Source organism: Sarcophilus harrisii, chromosome 3 (genome assembly GCF_902635505.1).
Source record: "Sarcophilus harrisii chromosome 3, mSarHar1.11, whole genome shotgun sequence".
NCBI classification, from domain to species: domain Eukaryota; kingdom Metazoa; phylum Chordata; class Mammalia; order Dasyuromorphia; family Dasyuridae; genus Sarcophilus; species Sarcophilus harrisii.
Genome location: NC_045428.1, coordinates 245,390,142 through 245,417,275, shown reverse-complemented (window position 1 = coordinate 245,417,275; position 27,134 = coordinate 245,390,142). Strand labels below are relative to the sequence as shown.

General features: G+C 36.3%; 1 protein-coding gene across 1 annotated transcript; it reads right to left on the bottom strand.

Moving 5' to 3' along the window:
- Positions 1 to 621: 621 nt before the first annotated feature.
- Positions 622 to 14,626, bottom strand: MIS18A (MIS18 kinetochore protein A). Its single transcript, XM_023498906.2, has 5 exons — positions 14,263 to 14,626; positions 11,310 to 11,376; positions 5,566 to 5,688; positions 3,213 to 3,309; positions 622 to 1,530 (listed from the first exon to the last, which is right to left on the bottom strand). Exons 1-5 carry the CDS (start codon positions 14,528 to 14,530, stop codon positions 1,450 to 1,452), a joined length of 636 nt encoding a protein of 211 aa, XP_023354674.1. The 5' UTR covers positions 14,531 to 14,626; the 3' UTR covers positions 622 to 1,449.
- Between the last annotated feature and the right edge of the window lie 12,508 nt (positions 14,627 to 27,134).

Below are 27,134 nucleotides of genomic sequence, written 5' to 3'. Positions count from 1 at the left end.
CACACAAGCTCTATAAAGGCTCTATAAATATAAAGAAAATAATTAAAAAGAAGGCATCAAAATTAAATCAGGTTGGAAAAAGCTTCCTATGGAAAGTGAGATTTTACTTGGGACTTCAAGGAAGCCAGGGAAGTCAGTAAGTGAAGGGGTGCATTCAAGGCACAGGGGGCAAGCCTGAGAAATACCTGTAGCCTAGGTGAGGAATCTTGTGGAGGCCAGTGTCACTGAAATGAAGATTATGTGTCAGATGGGGGTTAAGATGTAAAAAAATGTCTGAGAAGGTGGTGGAGTGAAGGTGTTTGAAACACCAAACAGGATTTTGTACAGGATCCTGGAAGAAATAAGGAGCCATGGAATGTATGAAGAGAGTGGCAGGGTCAGACTTTCAGTTTAGAAAAATCACTTTGGTGATTGAATCGAAGACAGATGGGAGTAGATAAGATACTTGTGGTAAGCAATCACTGCAAAAATGCAAATATGAAATGAAAAGGGCATGGACCAGGATAGTGCAGTATCAGAGAAAATAATGCCAGGATCCATTCTAATTCTGAAATTTTATAATTTCACTCCTAGCTGATAAGAACAATAAAGAATAAATAGAATAAGTGGGGTTTCCCTTTTTTTCTGGACTTTATTCATGCAAAGAAACTTTCATTAATCAGACAATGGTACTGATACCTCAGGGAACTTTAATTTGGCAGTAATATCAGCCAGCAGAGCATTCTGCACATGGAAAATGATCAGCAAATACTTTTTGACTAGGATTTCTGCTCATACTCCTACACTTAACTTTGTGAACATATTTTCCACCTATTTTGAAATGGCAATGATACATAATTCAATCAATGTTTCTACATGAAACTAATGATTTAAAAATTTCATAATGTTAATTCCAAAGAACATTCTAACTTATCATAAGAAAAAAAAAATCTAAATTCCAACTAAATTTAAATTGTGACCAACATACTCAAAAGCTGTCATAAAGAATTTATTTGTTCATGATAATAGCCAAACTTGATTTTTCTATAACATGCTTTCCCCCACTCCCCCACCTCTTGTCAAACTAACAATCAGATATTAAGATGAACAGACAACAAAAAGTATAAGCAAGATGAGGTCAAGGAATATAAAAATGATACAAAGGAGAAAAGGGCAAGGAATCCATAATAAATTCTTAAATTCCACACTTTAGAAGTTTCTAGAAGTGACATTTTATAAACATAATTTTAGCACTGTAATTCAAAAAAGAGAAACTTTTACCCCATAATTAAGTTATAAAATAACATCAATAGTTATAAAATTGATTAAGATCTTTTCACTAATATAACTTGGGGATAACATTACCTTGAGCACTTGTAACTCCTGCTAAAACGCTATACCAACAAATTACAATACACACAAAGGGGGAAAAAGTAGTAGTAAAAAAATAATAATAAAGGGAAATTTCTTTCATGTTGTGTCACAAAGACCTGAAACAATTGATTCAACCAGGGACACCCTTAGCTCCAATCCATGCATGATAACTTGCAGCTGTTGGATAAATTAGGAAAAAAAATTATAAGAAACATGATAAAATCATAATGTTATGAATTTATGAATGAATCAACAAATCTAACCTTATTCTATAATAAAAACATATTGAAGTAAAAATGTTTTCTTTAAATGTGAAGCTTCCACTGTGGAAACTGAATGTAGATCACAACAATACATGATCTGATTTTTCTTGTGCAACATAATGAATGTGGAACATATATTAAATTGCTTGTTGTCTAGCAAAGGGGGTGGGGGAATGGAAGACAGGGTTTTGCAAGGGTGAATGTTGAAAACTATTTTTGCATGTATTTTGGAACTTAAAAGCTATTATTTTTTATTTTCTTTTTTTTATTAAATCTTTTAATTTTCAAACATACACATGGATAATTTTTCAATATTGATCCTTGGAAAACCTTGTGTTCCAAATTTTTCCTCTCTTCCCCTCATTCCTTCCCCTAGACAGCAAGTAATCCAATATATGTTAAACATGTGCAATTAAAAACTATTTTTTTTTCTTTTGGCTGAGGCAGTTGGGGTTAAGTGACTTGCCTAGGGTCACACAGCTAGAAGTGTTAAGTGTCTGAGGCCAAATCTGAACTCAGATCCTTCTGACTTCAGGACTGGTGCCGTATCCACTGGGCAACCAAGCTGCCCCAAAACCTAATTTTTTTTTTTTTAAGTGTGAAACTTCCATTAGAATCTGCTGAAAAAATATAGAAAAACCTCATTTTTTCAAGAATCTGTCACATATACAATCTTATAAATCATACAGTAAAGCTTTTTTATTCTTTTTCAAGAGCTTAAAACAAGTGAAATATTGCTTTAGTTCTAGGTGTACATGGACATTTTAGTTCAATCATTTTAAAAATTGAGTGTTATGTTCTGGAAAAAAAAAACTGACAGTTTTTGGTTTTTACAGTTTTTGCTTGTCACTCATAGGTGCTGGAACTTAGCATTAGGTCTTAGAGGTCATCATGCCCCCATCCCTTTTCAGTTTCTTTTTTGTGTGTTGCTTTTTCCTATTAGACTGAGAGTTCTTTGAGTCCAGGGGCTGTCTTTTGCCTTTCTTTCAACCCCTTAGTCATTTAGCACAGCACTTGGAACATAATAGGAGCTTAAGAATTGCTTATCAATTATTATTGATGAGTGAACTTCAAATCCAGCATTCTTTTCATTACATCACAATGCCTCTTTTTTATGTAGAGTTGGCTATAGAATAGCCCTACTTTCTATTCTGAAATAATTCAAAATTATTCTGAAATTACAACAGCAGTTTTAATGTGAAGGCAAAAATCCCACATACTCAAACTTATGTCTGTATGGTTTTTAAATTAAACTACAAAGATTTATAAAGTACAAAATCAATGAACTTGAAATCTTCAAGTTATAATGACAAAAAAGGGCAGAAAATCAGGCATATAATTAATTTTCTCCCTGCACATATCGCAGCACAATATAGGAGGAAAAAAAAAAACAATCATTTTACCCTTAATAGCTTAATAACAAACTAATGTGAAACAGTACATAGATCAGTTATGAAGGTGAACTTATACATCAAAACAGTGAAGTTAGTAGGAAACATCACCTTCTGGAGAATATCTGTTTTTATAAGTCTTTTATAAGTTTTTTATAAGTCTTTTATAGGCAAAGAGATAAAACTTGTAAATGAAACTGATCACCTTCTTTAAAAGGCTTTCCATTACATCTTGCTTATCAAGAGTTACAGGCTCTTCATCTTCAGGCATAGCTTCATTTTCAGCAGAACCTAGAATATAACTGAAATAAAGCATGGTCACAATGCACATAAAGTTAAAATGTGGACAAAACAGTAAATATTAACATTAAAGCTAAAAGCATAATGCTCTACTTCTTAGCACTCTATTACCACTAAAGGAAAAACAGGGACTAGTTTTGCCATTAGAAGTATCTTAGACATTTACCCAGAAAACATTCTTCTTCTGGTTAATTTAACTCTATCCAGATTGGTTTATTTATTTATTTTTTTAATCTCAAAAATACACTGCTGGAAATAAATAAATCAATTAAAACAATTCAAAGTGTCTGGGTCAAATTAAAGAATTTTTTAAAGGCTATTTTTTAGTTTCTGAAGAAAGTAAACTTCAAGGATACTTTGTGCTACAGAAAACAACTTCTTAAAAAAAGAATATAAATTGAACTTTAGTAGAGTATTATTTTACTTTGTCTGCAAACTGACTTCAGACTATCTTAAGATCACATAAAACATTCAAACATTTGCATTGTAAAACAATCTCAATTTTTCACTTCAGTCAGATTGGATAATGGGCAAGAAAGATTATTATGGTCATGTTCTGGTCTAAACTATCAGATTTTCTCACTCTTCTTCTTTGAATTGAACAAAGAAACTTTTTGGATGTTCTGCCCCTTTCTCATTTCTTTCGACAGGTCAAGAAATACTCCTTAATTCTTCTGTCTAAACCAATTATGAGGCAGACTGTGCTGAATTTAGAATAGGTATCAAGGGTTATTCTACTGTCATATTGTTCTTAATGAACATCTATGTATTTTATGCTGTTTAAGATCTTTACTACAAATTCTATTTTGATTATGTGGCAGTCATTTTTTATTGTAAGGCTTTATGCATTATAGCTTTGTCTAGTCCTGGCCTGTCTTATCTGGTGGTCTGCAGTTACATTTCCTGGACATTTTATGCTGGATTCTTCAAGGATCAGATAAGTGGCATGAAAATGCAAACTTTCAGAGAACTCTAAGTGGTCTGGTCAAAGGCATCATCTGCTCTTTGCCCTCCTGGTTTTCCATTTTCCCAAACATGACTGGAATCTAGGCAATAAACCTGCAGATTTTCCCTTAAATGGAGTACTAGGGAAGTTGATGGTCCCAACTCTTATCAACTAACTGGCAGGAAGGTTCTAGAGGTTCAAAGCAACATATTGTCTGCTTACTTTTATTCTCCCTTCTCTGGAGTCAGTGACAGTGCTAGTCTTGTTTTCCTGAAGTCTGACTGAGAGAACAGCTCTGGATTAGTGACAGCTCTGAAGCACCAAATTTCACCTAGAATCTAAGTCCAAAGTCCTCCCCCTACGTTAGTGACAATGCAGCATCGCCTATACCCCAGTGCTGGTCTGAGATCTTAATCCCCTCTCTCGGAGCAATATAACTGGGGACCTCCTTTGTTTCTAGGATTCAAAATGAGGTAAAAATAGCTCCTTTTTGGTCACATACCAGATCATTTCCATCAATTCTCTTCTCCTCCACTCTCAACAAAAAATTGTTAATCTATTTTTTAAGGTTCAGCTTCCAAAAAAACCTAAAATATTCTGAGTATTATCTTAAGAGACTTGGGACACAAGACTTGAATACCCAACTTGAGAATTAATGGTTATATATCAGTATTCACATGATTCTTTTGGTAACTATCATACTATTAATTATGCTTTATGCTAAGATTCCAATGAACTTCCCTTCTCCAAGTATATTTCATAGGGCTGTGGCCCTGAAATGTGCTGTATGAAGAGGGGAAAGAAAAGTGAGGGATTCAGATGTATACCCTCAATAAAGCACAAAGTTGATTCCAAACTGACAACACATCTAAATATATAAAGATATGCAAATTACAATATTCTCAAAATAAAAGGAAGCCTTCATATTCCTAACCAAAATCATAAACATTTACTTAAATTGGTTAATAGTCCCTTTTGACAAATCATGTCAAAGATTAGAGCCTACTTTAAATAATAAAACTTTTGGATTTGCAACAGGAATTAAAACTACAGCCAGTTCTCACTTAACTTTCCTAGGCAGGATTGCATGGTCCTACCCCATCCACAGTTCTGCAGCCCCCACAGCCACAGTGAGAGGCTGGAAGATTCTTAGTGGGGCTGCACCAGAAGCCACCCGTCACCAATTATGGAAGCATTTGTAAGGCAAATTTTTGCAAAGTGAGAACTGTATGTAAATACTTACAAATTCATTTTACATCTTTTCATTTTCCAAGGACCAATTTTAAAGTAACACTCAATAAAATAGACTTACCCATCAACTGATGAAACATCGAAGCAAAACAAGTCTCGCTTATAATCAAGATGTCTGGGTGTACATCTGTATATTTGGCCAACATTCAGTGAACATCCATTACAACTCAAAGTCTCAATCATGCTAAAGAAAAATCATTGCTTTAGAAAAGACTATGCTTTTTTATGATATTTAAAAAGATTTCAACTGTTATAAAACCATAAACTATTCTTTAAAATTAAAATTCTTCAAACATACTGATCAAAATAATCAATCAAACATCAAGTTTTCTTAAGTACCACATAGACACATTAAGCAAATACAAATAAAGACTTTTGGAACACCATGTGTATATGTGTACATAATATATAATATATATATTATATATATATATGAAGTGTGTGTATAATATATATATTATATATATATGAAGTAATTCCAGGATAGAGGTGGGACACTAGCAACTAAGGGGATCAGGAAAGGCTTCAAGTAGAAGAGACAGGACTTTAGTGGAGCTTACAGGAGTCTAGGGATTTACAATTAAGCTATATATGGATCTATGCATGTAGTAAGCACTTAAAATACTGGAATAATGCTGTATTCTCCCTTCTAATAAAATTTATGTTATTACATACACAAAAAAGCCCCATGATTCTCTATTTTGAGCCTGTTTACATTTCATTCTCCTCACTCCTTATTATTCCAAGTCTCTCACATCTTTCATCAATAATGAAATATCCTCTGCAGTAAGCCTTCCTTAACTAACCTTATCCAGCTTTGATATCCCACTTAACCCATATTCTTTCTGCATTTGTAAACTCATACAGTAAAATCTCAGTTCAGTAAAATCATTTTGGATCCTATTAAACTGGAGAATTTAATAATAAGTAAGTCCATAATAAAGTCCAATAATAAAATAAAAGTCCATAATAAAGTCCAATAATAAAGTCCATAAGTCTGGCTTAAGCCCACATATCCAACTTCTCATGGTATGCCTCATAATCTACTGTTTGTTTCAGCTATATTGAACACTCCAACACCCTTTCCCCACTTTTGTGAATTTGGATTCTCCATGCCTAGGATTCACACCTTCACCTTGGCCAATCAGAATCCTTAACTTCTTTTAATACTCAATTCTTAGCTTCTAAGAGAGAACCATAAAAGATCAAAGAGAAGCACACAGAGCAAACACATTTAAAAGAATACCAGAAAGATCAGTGATCAAGAGCACCAAAGAAAAAACAGCGGTTAAATTCTTCCATCTAATCCAGGACTAAACAAAGTCAAGAAACCTATCATGGTTCAGAGAAGAGTCTCAAAAATGGAGCAAACTGATGTTAAAAGGTCTGAAGTTAGTTGGCATCCTAAGTGCAGATAGGTCAATAATTTGGTGAGCTCTCTGAGACAGGACCCATCAAAAGTACCTGAAAGAAGCTCAATTAAAATGGGGATAGTAGCTCATGAGTGCTTTAAGCAAGTGCCCCCAACTCAGATTAATTTCTCAGAGGCTGAAATTGTGGAAGGACACTGTGCAAGAGGAACTATTCAGTACTCAGGGCCTGAAGCCCATCGGATCTTAGCCCTGACCTGTTTTGGCAGCAGCAAGGGACAAAACCTGTCCCCCATCAACAGAAAATAAGGCCAGCTCAAAGGCCAGGAAGATTTACGGGAGGCCTGAGAACAAGAAGTTTTCCAACACTGAACTGGACTTATAGAGTCACAGTAGAACACAGAATGAATTCCCTGTTAGGGAATGTGCAGAGAGACAGAGAAGAGCTGGGATCAACCCTTGGACTATGCCACAAAAGGAAAGACCTGGCCCCAGATACCCATCTAAAACAGCAATGGCAGTATATCTAAACTACAGAAGACACAAAAAGAAACAGGGCTTGTCTCCACCATCATTAAATATTTTATGAAGTAAAGAATGTCTCTAGCACAAAGTCCCAATTTAAGAACTGAAGTTGAGAATAAGGGAAAAAAAAGAAAAGAACACTGAAAAATGTGGTTCAAGAGAAAACATAAAAGATTAACTCAAAAGAAAACAGAAATAAATGATTTAGTCACAAGTCCTCCAAAAGTAGTCATAAAAAATTAAACAAAAGATAAAATATTAAATGAGAGCTCTTAGGAAAAAAACTAAGAGTAAGTTAAAACACAAAATTGAAAATTTTACTCAAATGAACTTCCTGAAAAACAGAATACACAAAACCAAAGAATTCAACCAGTAAACAAGAAATAAAAATAAAGTCAAAAGATTGAAAAAAACAGAAAAGCATGTAAAATAGAAAAACCAATTAACCAAAAAAAAACAGGTCAAGGAAAAATAACAAATCATCAAATTTCTTGAAAATCACAGCAAACAAAAAACCAGGTTACCAAGCTTCAAGAAATCACATAAGAAAACTGTCCAGATCTATCAGAAAACAGAAGGCAAAGTGAAAATATAAAAAAACCACCCTAAGAAAACCCCAAATTGTAAATATCTGAATCCAGGGCTTCTAAGTCAAAGAAAAATTAGTACAAGCAGCCACAAAGAAAAAGTTCACATATGAAGAAGCCCATATTCAGGATAATGTTAGTTAGCATTTATATAGGTTTTAATGTTTGTAAAGCACTTTAGAAATGCTATCTCATCTGATTCTCACAACAAGGTGTTAATATCTCTATTTCACAGTAGAAAAATATGAGGTAGACAGAGGTTAAGTGACTTCTTAGTATCACAGTACAGTGTAAGCTTCTAGAGGGCAGGGACTGTCTAGGACTCTTGCCTCTTTTTTTATCCCCAGGACTCAGATAGTGTCAGGAACATAATAATATTAACAACTAACATTTACAAAGCACTTACTATGTACTAGGCATCGTGCTAAGTGCTTTACAATTACCTCAATTGATCCTCAACAACCCTGAGAGGTAGATGCTTTCATTATCTCCATTTTACAGATGAAAAAACTATGGCAAAGAGATATTAAATGACTTACCTCAGATCTTAACAGCTAATAAATCTCTGAGGCTGGCTCCCAGCCCAGGGCTCTATCCACTGCACCACCCAAGTCAAACTCCTATAAGGAGTGAAAATCTTGGAAATGACAATCCAAAAAGCAAGACTTATCACCAAGGATAGCTTACTCTGCAAAAATGAACGTATTCCTATTGAGAAGAATAAGATTTTTAGGAGAAGAAAGGGCTTTCAAGAATTCTTGATGAAAAGACTAGCAGGTCAAAAACATTGAAATTCAAAAGAGTCAGAAAGGCAAATAATTTAAGTAATTTTAAGTGGCTAAAGAAGGAAGTATATACATGCTAATAGCTGGAGAAAAGTGAAAAGTCCTCTTAGAGTCTCATTGACTTTACAAGTTATAGAAAGAGCTAAACAAAACCCTAGGGGGGTTTGATTGTCCCATATACGTCAAATGAGGAAAGAAAAGGGAGGGAAAAAATGAATTAGCTGGGGAATAAATAAAAAAGGAAGGAAGGAGAAAAACTCACTATTTCTCAAAACTGGGGCCCCCAAAAGAATATATGAAAAGTATATGAAAATGGGGAGGTAGGACTTAATGAAACTTACTTATCTGAAATGGCCAAAAATGAGGACTTCTGTGTATTTATTTTATTTCTTGCAACTCTGTTGAAGTTTTTGTTTCAAATAATTTTTAGTTGAATCTTTTCTTTAGGGCTCTCTATGTAAATTATTATATAATCTGCAAAAAACAATACTTTTGTGGGTTGGGATTTTTTTTGCTTATGCTTATTCCCTCAATTTCTTTTTGCTTTATTGCTATAACTAATACTATATCAAACAGCATTGGTGATAATGGACATAGATCCTTGCATCACATCTGTACATTATCAACAAAATCCAAAAGGAAGAAATGAAAGGAGAAATCCCATTTAAAATAACTAAAGAATTTTCAGAAGTCTACCTACTAGGACACAGAAAGAAATTCTGTGCATATAACTAAAAATAAAAAACACTTTATGGAAATATCAGCCAAAAAATAATTAGAGGAATATTAACTACTCATACCGTACGCTAAACCAATATAATAAAATAATAAAAACCTAAATATTAAGTGTCATACCAATCAAACTATAAAACAAATACTTTATAGTAATAAATAAGATAATAACATTCTTCTAGAGCAACAAAAAGATCATGAATCTCAAGGAAAGTAAAGGGGAAAAAAAGAAGGGGACCCAGCAGTACCAGATCTTAAGTTACATGACAAAGCAACAATTATCAGGTTGATTTGGTTAAAAAACAGAAGTCAATCTGTAGATGAGATTTAGGTATAATATATAAAGAAGCAAATGAAAACCAAAGACCCCAACTATTGGGACTAAAGACTCACTTGAAAACTAGGTAATGGTTTGGTAGAAATTAGGCAGATACCAACATCTCACACCAAATACCAACATAAGCTTCCACTAACTATATGACCTAGATATAAAATATCATTACATAAAAAGTTAAAGAAGCAAGAAAGAAAGAACCTTTCATATCTATGAATAGGGAGAAAGTCTCTGGCTAAACAGGGAATAGAGAAGATAGGGAAAATAAAATGAACAATTTTGATTATATAAAAGTAAAACCAATGCAGTCAAAATTAGAAGGGAAATCAGTAACTGAGGGGAAAAAAAAATCTTTGTAGCAAGTTTCTTTGATAAAGGTTTTATTTCTAAGATATGGGAAGGAAATGATTCAAATTCATAAGAATAAGAGCCATTCTCCAACTGATATATATAAAGATGAAAGGATAATGACAAATGTTGGATGGGCTGAGGGGAAACAGGCACAGTAATGTACTGTTGGTAGAAGCTGTGAACACCTGGTCTAGCCATTCTGCATAGCAATTTGCAACTATGGCACAAAAGTTACTAAGTGTGCATACTATTTGCCCCACCTATACTAAGCAGCAAAACAATTCAAGAAAGAAGAAAAGGATTTATATATACAAAAATATTTATAGTGGTTCTTACTGTAGCAGCAAGGAAATGGAAATTAAAGGAAGTACCCATGATCTGAGGAATGGCTGAACAAGTTAGTGTATATAAATGTGATGGATTACTATTGTGCTATTACAATGGAAAAGGGGAGAAAAGGAAATTTACACAAGGCTGTAGGGAAAGCATAGTAATGCCCCCCCAAAAAAATTTTTTTGATGACTAATTTAAAATATATACAAAAGAGAGAAGGAGAGCACAAAGGAGGCCAGCATTGGTACTACCACAATAAAGTAGACTTTTAAAAAGCCAAGCTGTACTTTATAGAAATTCAGTTCTATATACACTGCCTTTTTCTGGGAATTTTTTTTGCATATGAAAATATGTATGAATCAAGTTCACAATAAAACAAATTTTATTTTATAAAAATTAAAGACCTTTCCTCATCCTGATAGTTGTTAATGCTCTTTCTCTTCCTCAAATTATCTTGTATGTAATTATTATTGCTCCAACAGCATATTAAAGCACTTCTAGGACTGAAGTTTTTTTCATTTTTCTTTTCTTTTTTCTTTTTTAAATTTTTTGCTGAAGCAACTAGAGTCAAGTGACTTGCCCAGGATCACACAGCTAGTACGTCTTAAAGTGTCTGAGGCCACATTTGAACTCAGATCCTCCCGACTTCAGGGCTCTATCTACTGTGCCACCAAGCTGCCCCCTTTAATTTTTCTTATAATGTCTAGTACCTATTACAATGGCCTGCATATGTTTAAAAAATTTTATTGAATTAAGCATTATACATGGATAATTAACTTTCATCTTACCAGCCATATTCATTTTTTCTAGTGGATAGCTTCTGTTCTTTATCCACATAAACATTAGCTGAGACTGCTAGAATGAGAAAAAGGTAACAGCTGGTTATTGACATTCTCAAGGAATTTTTAGAGCTATGCAAGATATAATATTTTATCTAATCCAATGTTTTCATTTAACAAATAAGAAACTCATTCAAAAAGTAGGTTTTACTAGCATAACAGCACCAATCATAACAGTCATTTTTTTAGACAACCCTATAAAGTGGATTAATATAAATGTCTGTAATGTGGTATACTTGAGTTAGAAGTACATGGTCCCCAGTTAGTTGCATAATTTAGTCTTCTTTCTTATTTCTTAAAATTTTACACAATATTTTTCAAAATATTTTTTCCATAAATATCAAAAACTTGACAATTCTTGCAAAAAAAAATGATTTGTTATTTAAAATTATTTGAGGACCATTTATGTCAGTTACAGCTAGATCTACTTTATAGTGTTGGTACACATCTCACAAAATATTATACCAGCAATATCACAACACAGCTCATGCTAACACAGTACTTGAGCTAGTATTAAAACTAAGCTTGGATCTTATATAGCACTTGGTCTAATGTGACTATAATTTACAATATCACAGGGCAGCTATATTAAACTATTATCTCCTAGGAAGTAGGTACCAGTTATGTTCTAAACTTGGAATCTCAGGCAGCACAGTGCTCTGTTTGGAGGGGGGGGGGAAGGGAGTGGAGAGATTGGATTTTTTCTGATGCTTCTAAAATAAATGACTAGATAAGGATTCCTTGGAAATAAATTATTCATTCACCAAAAGTAATTTAGTAAAATTTAGTAATTAGTAACAATTAGTAATTGTCAGAGTAAAATACATTACTGTTACTAGTAACTCTAAAATTAACTAAAAAATTTTAATTTGTGAGTAAACATATTATAAACAAAAGATCTAGCACGATCTTCTGAACTGTGAGAACCCAAGAGAATGATATGTGCACACATTGCATTGAAAAGTACACTGGTCAGAAGACCTAAGTTACTCATTAGCCAAGAACTTGTGGAAATAAGTCAACTCTTGAGTTTTTTTCTTCATCTTTAAAATGTGGATAGCTTATAAAGTACCAGAAGGGAAGCAATATTTAGTCCATGTGGTCCTTAATTTGTGGTCCATGACTGCAAAAAACATACAGGTTTTGCACAAAAAAGGTCTATCTTTAATCCAATTGTCTAATTTTAGAGAAGTAACTAGCCAAAGGCCAGATCACCAGGTTTGCAAGCGATCCTCATAACCCAGAAGTAGCTGTTATTCTCCATTTTCAGAATTAGGATATACTCAAAAAGTTATCAAACTGTGCATACCCTTTGATCCAGCAGTGTCTCTACTGGGCTTATATTCCAAAGACCTTAAAACAAGTGCAAAAATGTTTGTGGCAGCCCTTTTTGTAGTGGCAAGACACTGGAAACTGAATGGATGATATTTCAGGAATTTTTCTTGCAATCTTAAAATGGAGGTAGACAGCATTTCTCAACAAAAATCCTTTGGAATTGCATCAGTTGGAGAATGGTTGAATAAGTTACAGCGTATGAATGTTATGGACTATTATTGTTCTGTAAGAAATGACCAGCAGGATTATTTCAGAAAATCCTGGAGAGACTTACATGAACTGATGCTGAGTGAAATGAGCAGAACTAGGAGATTATTATACATAGCAACAGAAAGATTATATGATGATGATCACTTCTGATGGATGTGGCTCTTTCCAACAATGAGATAATTCAGATCAGTTCCAATTGTTTGTTCAGTGATGAAAAGAGCCATCTACATCCAGAAGAGGACCTTGGGGACTGAGTGTGGGTTCACAACGAATCATTTTCATTGTTTTTGTTGTTGTTTGCTTGCATTTTATTTTGCTTTTCTTTTTTTTTTTTCTTGTGGGGGCACGAAAAGTGTATAAATATATTGGATTTAATATATATTTCTACCATGTTTGATATATATTGGACTACTTACTGTTTAGGGGAAGGTGTGGGGGAGGGGGGAGGAAATTGGAACAGTTTTGCAAGGGCTAGTGTTGAAGAATTGTGTTTTGAAAAATAAAAATCCAAAAAAAAAAAAAAAATTAGGAAAATCAATCGAGAGAGGTTATCTGATTTGCCCAAAATGGTCCACACAGGGAAATGTCTTAGTCTGTCTTCCTCATCTTGAAACAGCGCACAACCCTTATATAAACCATCTATCTCTTAGGATTGATATGAGAAAAAGGTCCCTAAGCAAAAAATGTTAAAGACCTCGGAGATTACTTAGTCTAACCTTATATGCTTGCCATCTAGGGGAAGGGAAAAATCGGAACAGAAGTGAGTGCAAGGGATAATGTTGTAAAAAATTACCCTGGCATGGGTTCTGTCAATAAAAAGTTATTAAAAAAAAAAAATCTAACCTTATAATTCACAGAAAACTGAGGTCCAAAGAGGTAAGAGACACTCCAAAAATCACACCACCATCACCACAGCTAGTATTTAAGGTCTTCAATAATATAAACTAACATTTAAATTGCACAAAATGCGGGACACTGTGCTAAGTGCTTTATGATCATTCTCATTTAATCCTCATAACAATACCCTAGGAGGTAGGTGCAATAATTCCCATTTTATAGATAAGGAAATGGAAATAGAGAGCTTAAAACACGGGGAGGGGGAGAGGAAGGAGAGATGGAATTGTGAACTCAAAACTTTAAATAATATTTTCTAAAATTGTTTTAACATGTAAGTGGGAGGGAACCAAAATATTTTTCTAGTCTTGAATACCATCCGTCACTCCTCCCCCTCCCCCGCCCCCTTCCCCATCCCTCCTCCTCTTCCTACCCCTCCCCTTCTACTTGCAGCTCCTTGCCCTCGCCTCTTCTCCCCGCCCCTCCCCCTTCTCTCTCTCTCCCCATACACACACAGTCTCACCGCTCAGGAAGAAGCAGTTGCCGTCAAAGTCCGTGCCTTCCCAGCTCATCGAGTCCCCCAGGGGCCGCTGGCAGCGGGAGCACAGGAATACGCACGGCATCTCCTGCCGCCGCGCGTCCAGGTCATTGCCAGTTCCGGGCCCGTTGATGATCTTCGACTGTTTTTGCATACACCGCAGGACGTCCTCCTCCGTAACTTCCCGGGCCTTCAGCTTCTGAATGTGTAAGGACCTCTGGAAGGTAGTCTCCAAAGGGTCCGATTCCGCCATTGCTTTCAAACTGCCCGCCCGCCCGCGCGCGCGCGCGCAACGGAGGAAGTGGGCGAGGCTCTGAAGCCCCGGAGGGGCGCATGCGTGCCCAGAGGAAGCGTGTAGGGGCGGGGAGAAGAGCGGAAGCTACCTAGCTCTGGTTTCCGCCTTTAATCCCAGATGTTGGGAGGGGAAGAGGGGGGAAGGGGGAGGGGCCGCGGGAAGAGGGGTGGGGTTTTCCTCGGCTTCACTGCGCATGCTTCAGATCAAAAGGGCGGTCCTGCCCTCAGCGACCGAATTTTGATGTCTCAATTCTCTTCGAACACCTCCGACTTCCTTCCTCCATTGATAGTGGTTTCTTCCCGAGTTGTCCCTACTGATATTAAAAGACAAAGAATATGCGTTGGAATACACGTTTGCCACTTGAAGAATTTCAGTCAATAAGCATTTATTAAGCGTCTGCTCCGTGTTAGACGCTGTTTTAAGCTCTAAAAGAGCCTAAAGGAAGACTAATAGATTACCTCCGTCCTAGAGAGGCTCTCAGTCTAATCCGGCAGGGGTCCTCAGACTTTTTAAATAGGGCGCCAGTTCTCTGTCCCTCAGACTGGGGGGGGGGAGGGGGGGGACGGACTATAGCAAAAACAGAAACTTTTGTTTTGTGGGCCTTTAAATAAAGAAACTTCACAGCCCTGGGGGAGGGGATAATCGTCCTCAGCTGCCGCATCTGGCCGTAGTTCGAGGACCCCGGATGCATGGAACACGCTAGCAGCTCTGGAGAAACTAGAGAAGATAAAAACTGGAGATAATCTCAAAGGGAAGAAGGCACAAGATGCAGGAGAACTGGGAGAAGCTAAAGAATTGTAGAAGGCAGGATTCTTTTTTTTTTAACTATTTTATTTTTTTATTAAATAGCTTTTTATTGACAGAACCCATGCCAGGGTAATTTTTTACATTATCCCTTGCACTCACTTCTGTTCCGATTTTTCCCCTCCCTCCTCCACCCCCTCCCCCAGATGGCAAGCAGTCCTATACATGTTAAATAGGTTACAGTAGATCTTGGATACAATGTATGTGTGCAGAACCAAACAGTTTTCTTGTTGCTCAGGGAGAATTGGATTCAGAAGGTATAAATAACCCAGGAAGAAAAACAAAAATGCAAGCAGTTTACAATCATTTCCCAGTGTTCTTTCTTTGGGTTTAGCTGTTTCTGTCCCTGATTGATCAATTGAAACTGAATTAGATCTTCTCTTTGTTGAAGAAATCCACTTCCATCAGAATACATCCTCATACAATATCGTTGTTGAGGTATATAATGATTTCCTGCTTCTGCTCATTTCGCTCAGCATCAGTTCATGTAAGTCTCGAGAAGGCAGGATTCTAGCTGAGTCTTCAAGGAAACGGAGAAAATTCCAAGTTTATGGTATGGCGAATCCAATTTACAAATACTCAGAGATATCTCTAGGGAAGAATAGGAGTGTTTATTTTCGAATCTTGCAAGAAGTGAAGGGGACATCAAAGTTAATTTCTACAGAGATTGAAGTGAGTTATGTATTCATGACACCCCTCCTCCCCTTATGGATCAATTCTCACTTAACCACTTAGTGGCACAAATTTGCCAAATTTCGGGCAGGCCCGTATGATCAGTTTTACTGTTTACAGATGTGTTTTCCTAAACTTATGGATTTTATAGTGGTCAATTTCATAAGGTTTTACAACTTGAGCCAGTATGAGCATCCTTTTTCATTTTCCCAAATTCCCCAGATAAAATGAATCTAAATTATAAATTCAATCTACATTAGCTAATAATTTTATAAAAAACCATATAATGCCCCCACAATAAGATTTGTTTTACAGGTAAGTAGTCCATTAAGCTAGAATAACCAAGGAGACTTAATTTACCTCGGGCTTCCTCAACCAACAAATTATTAGCCAGTTTATAGACCTCTTAGAATATCTCCAGACCATTAAATAGTTAGATTCTTCTCTAAGTAGTTAAGTGGAGGTCCAGGAGATCATCTCAGATATTTCTTCTTTTGTTCTCCTTCCCAGAGTCTTAATGATTAACACCTTTGAAATTGGGTCTAGAATTATTAAATGACTATTCTGAGAAGTCCTCGGTTTCCCATTACACTCACAAGCATGAGCGACAGAGTAAAAATGCAGGAATTGGGAAGAATGTCTTGTTGACAGCAAGGAAGCCAGTGTGGCTGGATCACAGACTACATTGTGTTGTGCCAGATGTAGGAAGATTGGTGTTGAAATGGACAAAGGACTGGCCTCTCCTCCCCTCTCTCAGTCTTTAGATTAAAGGGCCTCAGGCTTGCAGAGAAATGTCTGCTCAGCTAGATTAAAGGAGGTGTTTTGCACTTCAAAGTGCCTGCTCAACAAAGAGGGGTATCTGTTTGATAACCCTGACCTATAAACTATGTTAAACATCTGCCATTGTATTTTTCATCCTGTAAAGTTGAGTCACTGTTTAACATCAAAATGTGACAGCAAGGGTGAACAAGAATGCTTATAAGGCTGTCCCTACTTCAGTTCTACACGGAACCATGCTGGAACCATGCCGGAATCCTCCTGGAGGTCCATCCCGGCCATGCAAGCTATCTACACCAGTAAAAAATTGTCTCTAAATTATGAACCACCATGGCTGTCTTGAATTTTATTACCTGGGCTATTTCAGTGTCAGGTTATGAAGACCTTTGAATCCCAAACAGGCCTTTATTTTTTACCTTGGAAGTTATAGGGAGACACTGGAGTTTAGGAAGATCTTCACTAGGTTATTGCAGATAGTCCAAGGATCAAATAATGATCTGCACCAGAGGCATGCAAATAAAGGACATTAGAGAATGTATATGAAAAATGTTGAGCAAGGGGAATAACAGACCTTGGCAACAGATCGGATATGGGAAGTAAGAGGGAACATGTAATCAAAGATGACACTTGGGTTGACCAGAACTTGAGCTGGGAAAAATGTTGGTGTTCTTGATAGTAATAGGAAAATGAAGAAAAGGGGGAAATTTTGGGAGAAAGAGAATGAGTATAAAATGTTTATTGGAATACAGTTTGTGATGACCATTGTGATGGTCACTGGAGATGCAAGGCTAAAGATTAGGAGAGAAGTAGGTAAATGTGAGCATTATCTACATAGAAATATAATTAAATCCATGGGAGATGATATTAATAAATGAGATAGAGGCAATGTGGTATATTCAAGAGTAACAGGAGTGACCTGGATGAAGAACCAGAAAAGGAGAATAAGACCTCCAAAAAGAGGGGTCAGACAGATAGGAAAACTAGGATAGATTAGTGTCACACAAAAACAGAGAAAATAAAGTCTCAAAGAGAAGAGGGTAATCAACAGTAACAAAACTCAAGAAGAATGAGAATTGAGAAAAAAACATTAGATCTGGCAACAATTAAGTAACTTTTGAGCAATATGTTGAGTTTAAATAAGATTGAAGTCAGAATATAGAAACTTAATAGTAAGGAAAGAACGTAAAGGTACCAATTATAGATAGTCTTCTCAAAGAATTTAATCACAAAAGTGAGGAGAAATATTGAATGATGGTAATGGGGATAGACAGATTAAGTGATGATTTGGGGGAGATGGAAGAGATTTGGGCATGCTTATAAGCAGTAAGGACACAGCCAGTAAATAAGAAAATAACTGAAACATGAAGGTGGGAATGATGATAAAAGGGAGAAATCCTACCGGATCTTTGGAGAAGGGAGTAATTTATGACCTAAGAAGAACTAGAGAACATTATAAAAGGCAAAATGAATAACTTTGATTACATTAAATTGAATTAAATAGTTTTTGCATAAGAAAAACCAACAGAAACAAGATTAAAAGGGAAGTACAAAATTGGGGGGAAAATCTTTACAGCCAGTGTTTCTGACAAAGTTCTCATTTTTTTTTTCTTTTTTTAAGAATTGAGGAGACACTGATGCTTTGTTCCTGATGGCAGAAAGAATCTTTTTTTTTTTTTAATTTGACTTCTTTTACTTTTGATCCTTTTTCATTTGTTTTTTTTTTTTTTAAGGTCTCATTTCTAAAGTATATAAAGAACTGTGTCAAATTTATAAGAATACAAGTCATTGTGTTGGTATAAGAATACAAATCATTCCCTGATGGATAAATGGTTAAAGGATATGAACAATTTTCAGATGATGAAATTAAAACTATCTATAGTCATATGAAAAAATGCTCTAAATCACTATTGGTTAGAGAAATGAAAATTAAAACAATTCTCAGGTACCACCTCACTCCTCTCAGATTAGCTAAGATGACAAAAAAAAATAATAATAATAAATGTTGAAGGGGATGTAGGAAAACTGGATTGTTGGTGTATTGTTGGTGGAGTTGTAAAAAGATCCAACCATTCTGAAGAACAATCTGGAACTATGCATATCAAAGGGCTATAAAACTGCATACCTTTTGACCCAGAAGTAAGATCACTGAGCCTGTATCCCAAGGAAATCATGAGGGAAAAGGACTCACATATACAAAAAACGGTTGTAGCAGCTCTTTTTTGTGGTAATAAAGAATTAGAAAATGAGTAGATGCCCATCAGTTGGGGAATGGCTAAATAGACTGTGGCATATGAAGATAATAGAATATTATTATTTTATAAAAAATGATGAACAAGCTGAATTTAGAAAAGCCTAGAAAGATTTACCCAGACTGATAATGAGGAAAACAAGCAGAACCAGGAATACATTATACACAATAATAGCAAGAATGTATGTTGATCAACTATGAAAGACTTGATTCTTCTCAGTGGTTCAGTGATCCAAAGCAATCTCAATAGACTTTGAACAGAAAATGCCATCTGCATCCAGAAAAAGGATTATTGAATATACATCAACACATGTCATGGCTGGGATTTCTGGCAGGGCATGGGCAAGGTAAGACTGCTGGAGACCTCTACAGAGGAAGGGACCGTAAAGTTGAACTGATCTCTATCAGAGCCTTCTCCCTGATTGTCTCAGGAAGTAATTTTTTATCAATTCTGCTAACCACACCTAATATTAAAGACCTCATCAGTTCTTTCCTTCTCTATTATATTGCAATGGATTCATCACATGGGCATGAATTGTATACAGTGATGTATTCATTATCACATAATCAAAGGAATCAAAGGAAAAAAATACAATATCTTAAAATGATTAACATATAGATAGATTGTACTGCCATGGTTTCTCTAAGACCCGAGCAGCAATCCATAATCTGTCTATAGCCACAACTAAAACCCCTTGTCATAATTCAAGTATCTAGATTTGGCCACTCCCAGTAGAAGCTATAAGCAACCACAATGCTGGAATGTTTGCATATATTTTCAAAATTGGAATTAGAAAGTATTTCCAACATTTGATATTCCCAAATATGAGAAATTGGGGAGCATTTCTTTGTTTTCCACAGTTATAAAAATTAAATTGGAGAAATGAAACTTAAAATTAGAAAATTGAAACCCACAAGGACATCAAAGAATAATCAAGGGTACAAGTTAGTTGTCTTCCCCTCAAAGAATGCAAGCTTCCCAAAGGATAGGGGCTGACTTTTGTAATCAAGGTTGTAATCAAATATGGCCTGAGATTTGAAAAAAATCTTTTGCTCTTTGCCCTTAGATCTCTTCTTTTACTTTCCTTTCAGCAAGAATGGAAGCTTCTTTGGGGCAGGGACTGATTACATAATGAGGGGTGGACATTCAGGTCTACTCACCTAGGCACCTATTCTGGGAAGAATTAAAATACGGCAGCTACTTGGTGAAGTGGATAGAGCATCAGCCCTGAAGTCAGGAAGACCTGAGTTCAAAATCTGGTCTCAGACACTTAACAGTTCCTAGCTATGTGACCCTGGGCAAGTCACTTAACCCCAATACCTCAGCAAAAAAAAAAAAAAAAAAAGAATGTAAAATAAATCTTTCCTGAATTCATCAGTGGGTCAATAGAGTTCTTGGTAAAATATTGTATTTTTTACAAGTATCTTGTTTTTCTCCACAGTCCTCAATGAGTAAAAGTCAAAACAATTGGGAAATTCAGGAACTTGGATTAGCTTTTGATCCTGCTGTTTTTCTACTCACAGTTGCTTCAGTATAAATCACTAAGCTGTATGGGACATCTTGAATATATGAAACGTTGAGCCATTCTTCCTACCAGTGCATTAGCAATGCAATAGAACAGAGTCAAGGACAGATCAAACATAGAGAAATTCTTCTGGCTGTAATTCTTCCCTGTCCTTAAATCAACAATCCTTCAGATTTTATGTTAGTCCTCACCTCACGTTGTTGTTGGTGCCCTAGCCCTTCAACTTTCTCATGGCATCCCCATCTACCAAAAATCCTCCTCCACGTCTATCCATGAATTAGGCTAGTTTTTTTTTTTTTTTTTTTAATTTCCTATTTTCCTTTTTTTTTTTTTTTAAACTGGTCATTCTTTAAGTACAGCCATTATACTTAAGTACAGGCTGTAAGTACAACAGGCTCTCATAAATCTGATCCCAATACAGTTGGAATTAGATAGTGCTTGTGTTGAGGTTGGGAAGGATCTCTAAAAGATTGGGAACTTCAGACCCGTGTTATGAGGTGCCTCAAAAGAATTTGCAGGCTTGAACCCATGTCCAAATCAAGGGGCAAAGTTTATTGTAATAGTAATACCAGTTGAAGGGGTCTAAATTCCAAAAGAATTTTTATCAAGGAATCTGGAGAAAAGAGACACCTTTATCTAGTTCTTCATGCAATTGATATGCTAATTTTATGGCCTAGAGGTAGAACTGAGGACTGGTTTTAGGAATTTGTTATAACTGATTAGCAGACCTAGGAATATCCTAAAGCCAGAAGACTTTAGAGTCATTGACAATGATGCTCTAAAGTCAGAAGGTCTCAGGATCACTAATATATCTTCCCTAAAACCTAAGGGAAGAAATATTATTATATTCCTAGACCAGAGGACTTTTACAATCATTGACAGATTGCCTGAACAATAGTACTCCAAGGTAGGGGGTGGGGGGAGATCCCTCAGGATCACCGATTCCAAAGCCAGAAGACTTTAGAATCACTGGCAGATTGTTAGGACAGAAGCCCCTTCCAAGGTCAGGGGTCCCCTTAGTGCAATCTCCCCTAGAAGATATACTACTTCGTATATATATATATATATATATATATATATAGAGAGAGAGAGAGAGAGAGAGAGAGAGAGAGAGAGAGAGAGAGAGAAAGAGAGAGAGAGAGAGAGAGAGAGAGAGGTACATATGATGGAATATACTTTCTAGAGGAGACAGCAATAATAAGGTCTTGCTGACCTTAAGGTGCTTCTGTTCTAACTATCTGTCAGTGATTCTAAACTTCTAGCTTTAGAATCTATGACCCTAAGGCAGTATAATCTAAAAATGCTATTGTTCTATTAATGATTGTAAAAGTCTTCTGGCCTAGGAATAATGATATTTCTTCTCTTAAACTTTAGGGAAGATCTATTAGTGATCCTGAGACTCTCTAACTATCTTTCTGACATTCTTATTTGTCAATGATTCTTAAGTCTTCTGAGTTTAGGATATTCCTAGGTCTGCTGGTCAGTGATAACCAAATTCCTGAGACCACTTCTCAGTCCTACCTGTAGGCCATAAGATTAGCATATCAGTAACATGAAGAACTAGAAAAATGTGTCTTCTTGCTTCAGCTTCCTTGCTAAAAACTCTCTTGGATTTTAGCCCACTTCAATTGATGATACGATTACAATAAACTTTAACCTAGGCTTGCATATAGGTTCAAGCCTATAAATTCTTTTGAGACACCTTGTCTCACCAGTCTGTGACACCCAACTTTTTGAGTTCCCTTCCCAATCTCAACATATGCTGGCACAATACAGAGAGAGTCTGGCCTCTTTATCAAGGTAAGGCCCCCATTTTTTTCTTCCCTCAATCCTATAGTTGGGACACCCCAAGCCACTGGAAGAAGGCTTGTCTGAGTCATTGTCAACTCCATGCTCAGTAAGTTTTCCTTAACTGGGGACACCCAGACTTAGAAATTCTTGGATTTTCTGCAAAATTCCTAGGGAACATTTGCCACCTTTTCACCCCTGGGATGCCAGAAGAGACAAAGTCTATAGGATGGCTTTTAGCAAAGATGGGACAATCCTCTTTCATTTCATTTTTGTCTGTGCATCTCTGTGCAGAATGTTATTTTTGTTCTGTGAGTCAGATTTTGTTATCTGGAAAGATTTAAAATGCAACCAGAAAGAAAAAACTTCTATAATATAGTTAGAATGCTGGGAAGATTTCTTAAAAAGCCTAACATTTTTCCCAGGGACCTCAGCTCTGGTCAGACTGGGGGGCTACACAAAAAGTTATCTAATTAAAATTAAAATAACATCATAGCAGATTCTCAAAGTTTTGAGAGCAATGATTAAGAAGTTTGGCAATAGTCATTTTAAGGTTGCAAGAAAAATTCCTGAAACATTGGGTATAATTCCAGGAATTTACCCCATTCTGAAAGAAAATAAAAAGAAAAAAACAAACTAAGTAAATAACAACTTTATGCTAACCCTTTCTTGACTCCTATCTTGTGTTGAGTCCCCTTCTGCTCTTTTGGGAAAGCACCCCAGAAGGAATTAAGGGATCTCTTCACTCCACTCCTGGGATTTGTGAGTGTATCTCAGTTGTGGGGATTGCTAACAAGATCAACATATAGTCCAAATCCCTCTATTTACTAATTCCTCTCATCTCAGATCAGATTAAGAAAAGTGAATGTAGAAATGCAAATTAATACAATTCTGAGATACCACTACACACCTCTCAGATTGGCTAAAATGACAGGAAAAGATAATAACAAATGTTGGGGAGGATGTGGGAAAACTGGGACACTAATACATTGTTGGTGGAGTTGTGAACGGATCCAACTATTCTGGAGAGCAATTTGGAACTATGCTCAAAAAGTTATCAAACTGTGCATACCCTTTGATCCAGCAGTGATTCTACTGGGCCTATATCCCAAAGAGATCTTAAAGGAGGGAAAGGGACAGGTATGTGCCAAAATGTTTGTGTTAGCCCTCTTTGAAAGGCTAGAAAAGGGAAATTGAGTGGATACCCATCAATTGGAGAATGGCTGAATAAATTGTGGTATATGAATGCTATGGAATACTATTGTTGTGTAAGAAACTACCAGCAGGATGATTTCAGAGAAGCCTGGAGAGACTTATATGAACTGATGTTGAATGAAACAAGTAGGAGATCATTATACACAACAACAACAAGACTATATATCACAGTCAATTCTGATGGATGTAACTCTCTTCAACAATGACAGGATTCAAACCAGTTCCACTTGTTCAGTGATGAAGAGAACCATCTATACCCAGAGAGAGAACCATGGGAACAGAGTATGGAACACAACATAGCATTTTCACTCTATTGTTATTTGCTTGCATTTTGTTTTCTTTCTCAATTTTTCTCTACATTCCTTCTTGATCTGATTGTTCTCGTGCAGCAAGATAACTGTATAAATATGTATACATATATTGGATCTAACATGTATTTCAACATATTTAACATGTATTGAACTACTTGCCAGCAAGGGAAGGGGCTGGGGGGAAGAAGGGGGAAATTTAGAACAAAAGATTTTGCAAGGGTCAGTGTTGGAAAAATTACCCATGCATATGTTTTGTGAATTAATTAATTAAAATTTAATTTAATTAAAAAAAAAAGAAAAGGGAATGCTAAAGTATTATAAAGAAACTCTGAATGGGGATGGAGTTGGTCTTAAGCTCCATGGTCAGCATTACCTGAGTCTGGCACCTGAAACTATCATCAAAGGGAGATCCTGGTAAAAGTCACCTCTGTCTTAGCAGGTTCTGTCCAGCAACTGCCTGGGAATGATCGAAGTACCTCTGGTACCACCCAGCATGGCAGTGTGAGGTAAGAAAGCCAGTCAGCCTCTGCATTTAGTAAGCCCCCCATTCTCGGTTTTAGTTATGGATTAGCCATGTAATTTATACCAAATCATTTTATCTTGACTAGTTTTCTGATTTGTAAAGAGAAAAATAATTGTTGTTGTGAAGATCACATGATTGCAAAAGTACTTAGATAAAACATGCTCTATAAATGTTAGCTGCTTTATTGGATATCAATTGCTTCATATTTGATAACTTGGTGGAGTTTTTTAGATGTGACCAGCAGATAAATTATTTCTATATGTGTGTAAAGTAATTTGGAAATTTGTTTGAGATGTGATAGTAAAAGCAATTGTAAAGGAGCTCTAATTAAAGCCCACTAAAGGGATATGTAAATTGTAATCTAATTACACTGATACTGTTAACAGAAGAGTTTGGGAACTTTAGGAAAACAGAAAAGCAGTTTTAAACTTTTAAAACTTTTAACTTTTTAAACTCTGGCTACCAATACTCTGCTTTTAAGTTATCCAGAGTCAGACTTCCAAGGGCCCTGTCAGTAAAAACAGGCACCTTAACCCTTTTCCTGGCTCACAAAAGACAAATGATTTGTCTGAATTGGAAAATGACCAAATGGCAATTTAGTTTGTGTAGAACATTTAATCAGAAATTAGAGAATCTCATTAACTAAAGTTGTCCATTTTAAAATCTATTCTATCTCAATTTTAAGAATTGTCTTGTTTTCTCCCTAAAACAAGAGGGAAACTTATTATAGGGAATTGAAATTAGAGCTAAAACTATTTAGCTATTATTTAGAAAAAATTTTTAATTGTTAACTAAGTTATTTGGAGTTAGTCATCATGTTAAACCTAAAATTGGTACTTACTGTGTGAGGAACAAGATGGATAAAGGGAAAGCCTTATCACTTCACCTCCAAGTATGAGGTATGCAACACCTTTTCCCACTCCACAGAGAGGAGAGATGTATCAAAAAGCACAGCCCATGAAAACACTAGAAATAGCTGGTGTGGGCAATAACAAGCTCAGCTCTTTCCCCTTAATTTGTAAGCTTGCCAGTTTTCTTGGAACCATCAGGGTAAGCAGCCCTGAGAATGAGACTGTTTAGAATTTATAGTTTCTAAACAAGAAATGCATTTATTTACATTTAGAAAATGCTAAAAATCTATAAGCTTGTTTAATGATTCATCCTTTGCACCAGGATGCATTAGTAAATGATACATTAGTAAGGAAGATTTAGATTCTGTCTACTCCAGTCAACCTCACTTGAGGATCATTCCTCTTGACAACCCAGATGTTGAATAGTTTGCAGATGGATTCAGTTTTCTTGAAAATGGAGAAAGGAAGACAGGTTATTCTGTAGTGACCTTCAGTAATACCCTGGAAGCTAAGCCACTGACCCCTGGGACTTCTGCCCAAAAAGCTGAACTCATTGCCCTTAGTTTTAGAACTGGGGAAAGGAATGAGAGTGAACATCTATAGAGACTCCAAATATGGTTTTCATATTTTGCGTGCTTTTGGGATTATATGGAAAGAAAGGGGACTATTGATAGCAAAAAATGCTCCTATTAATATGCAAGGGAAATTCCACAATCACTGCAAGCAGTCTAGGAACCTAGAAAAATTTTTTTATGTTTTGTAAAGGACACCAGAAGGAAGATTCACTTCAGGCCAAGGGAACAGGCTTGCAGATTCAGCTACCTATGATGCTACACATTTGCCCCTGATCATGGCACCTTTAATTCCCCAGCTCACTGACTCTAATACCTTCATATAGCTCTTTTCAGGGGGGAAAAAAGGGGACACACACCCTTTCTTCTTCTGGATGTTTTCAAATGCCCTCAGGACATCTTCTAATCCCAGAAGCAAGCCAGTGGAAACTTCTTTTTGTCCTACACCAAGTTACCCTTTAGGAAAAAATGTTCTCCAATCTCTTGTAAAATGCATTTTTACTGGTCACAAGTTGGCAGGAACAATCAGACAAGTCTGTCAGGCCTGCATAGTCTGTGCCCAAGTAAATCTTGAGGCAGCTGTTAAGCTTCTCCCCCTCCTAAAGTCAGTTCAGAGAAGGGTACATAGCCAGGGGAAGATTAACAAATAGACTTTACACATATGCCTCCTTGCAGAGGTTTCAAATTGTTTTTGGTCTTTGTTGACACCTTTACTAAAGTGCTCACTAATACCTCGCTCTAACTGACCTGCCTAACTCCTTGCAGAGCAACAGTGGCCCAGCCTTCACTTCCCAGGTAACCCAAAATGTGGCGGAGGCACTTCAAATCACCTACCATCCCTACTCTGCCTGGGGTCCTCAGGCTTCTGGGAAGGTGGAGAAAATGATTCACACCTTCAAGCAAGTCCTTAGAGACTGGAGAGCATTGGGTGAAGAATCTCCCATTAGGCTTTTTATAGTCTGCCTGGCACCTCAGGAGAACATTAAGCTGAGCCCCCTTGAACTTCTGTATGGGAGGCCCTTCTTATCTACCAACATTCCTGCAGATCCAGAACAGCATCTGATCACTCAGTTTGCTGCCAGCTCGGTGCAGTCCAGAAGGCCCTTTCTGAATACACAAATGAGCATCTCCCTAAACCTCATGCTCATAGTCAGACACCCTTCCCTGTAAATCCAGGGGACATGGTATACTTGAAATCTTGGAAGCTTCAAAGTGCTAAGTCTCTGGGTATAAAGTGGAAAAGACCATATAAGGTCATTCTGACTATTCCAACAT

Excerpts from the sequence above, each read along its gene's own strand:
- MIS18A (XM_023498906.2), bottom strand. The coding sequence starts at position 14,530 with ATGGCGGAATCGGACCCTTTGGAGACTACCTTCCAGAGGTCCTTACAC. Across the intron at positions 11,377-14,262 it reads CAACTGCTTCTTCCTGAGCG|CAGTCTCAGCTAATGTTTAT; the intron begins GTGAGACTGTGT and ends TTCTCATTCTAG. Across the intron at positions 5,689-11,309 it reads AGAAAAAATGAATATGGCTG|CATGATTGAGACTTTGAGTT; the intron begins GTAAGATGAAAG and ends ATTTTTCTTTAG.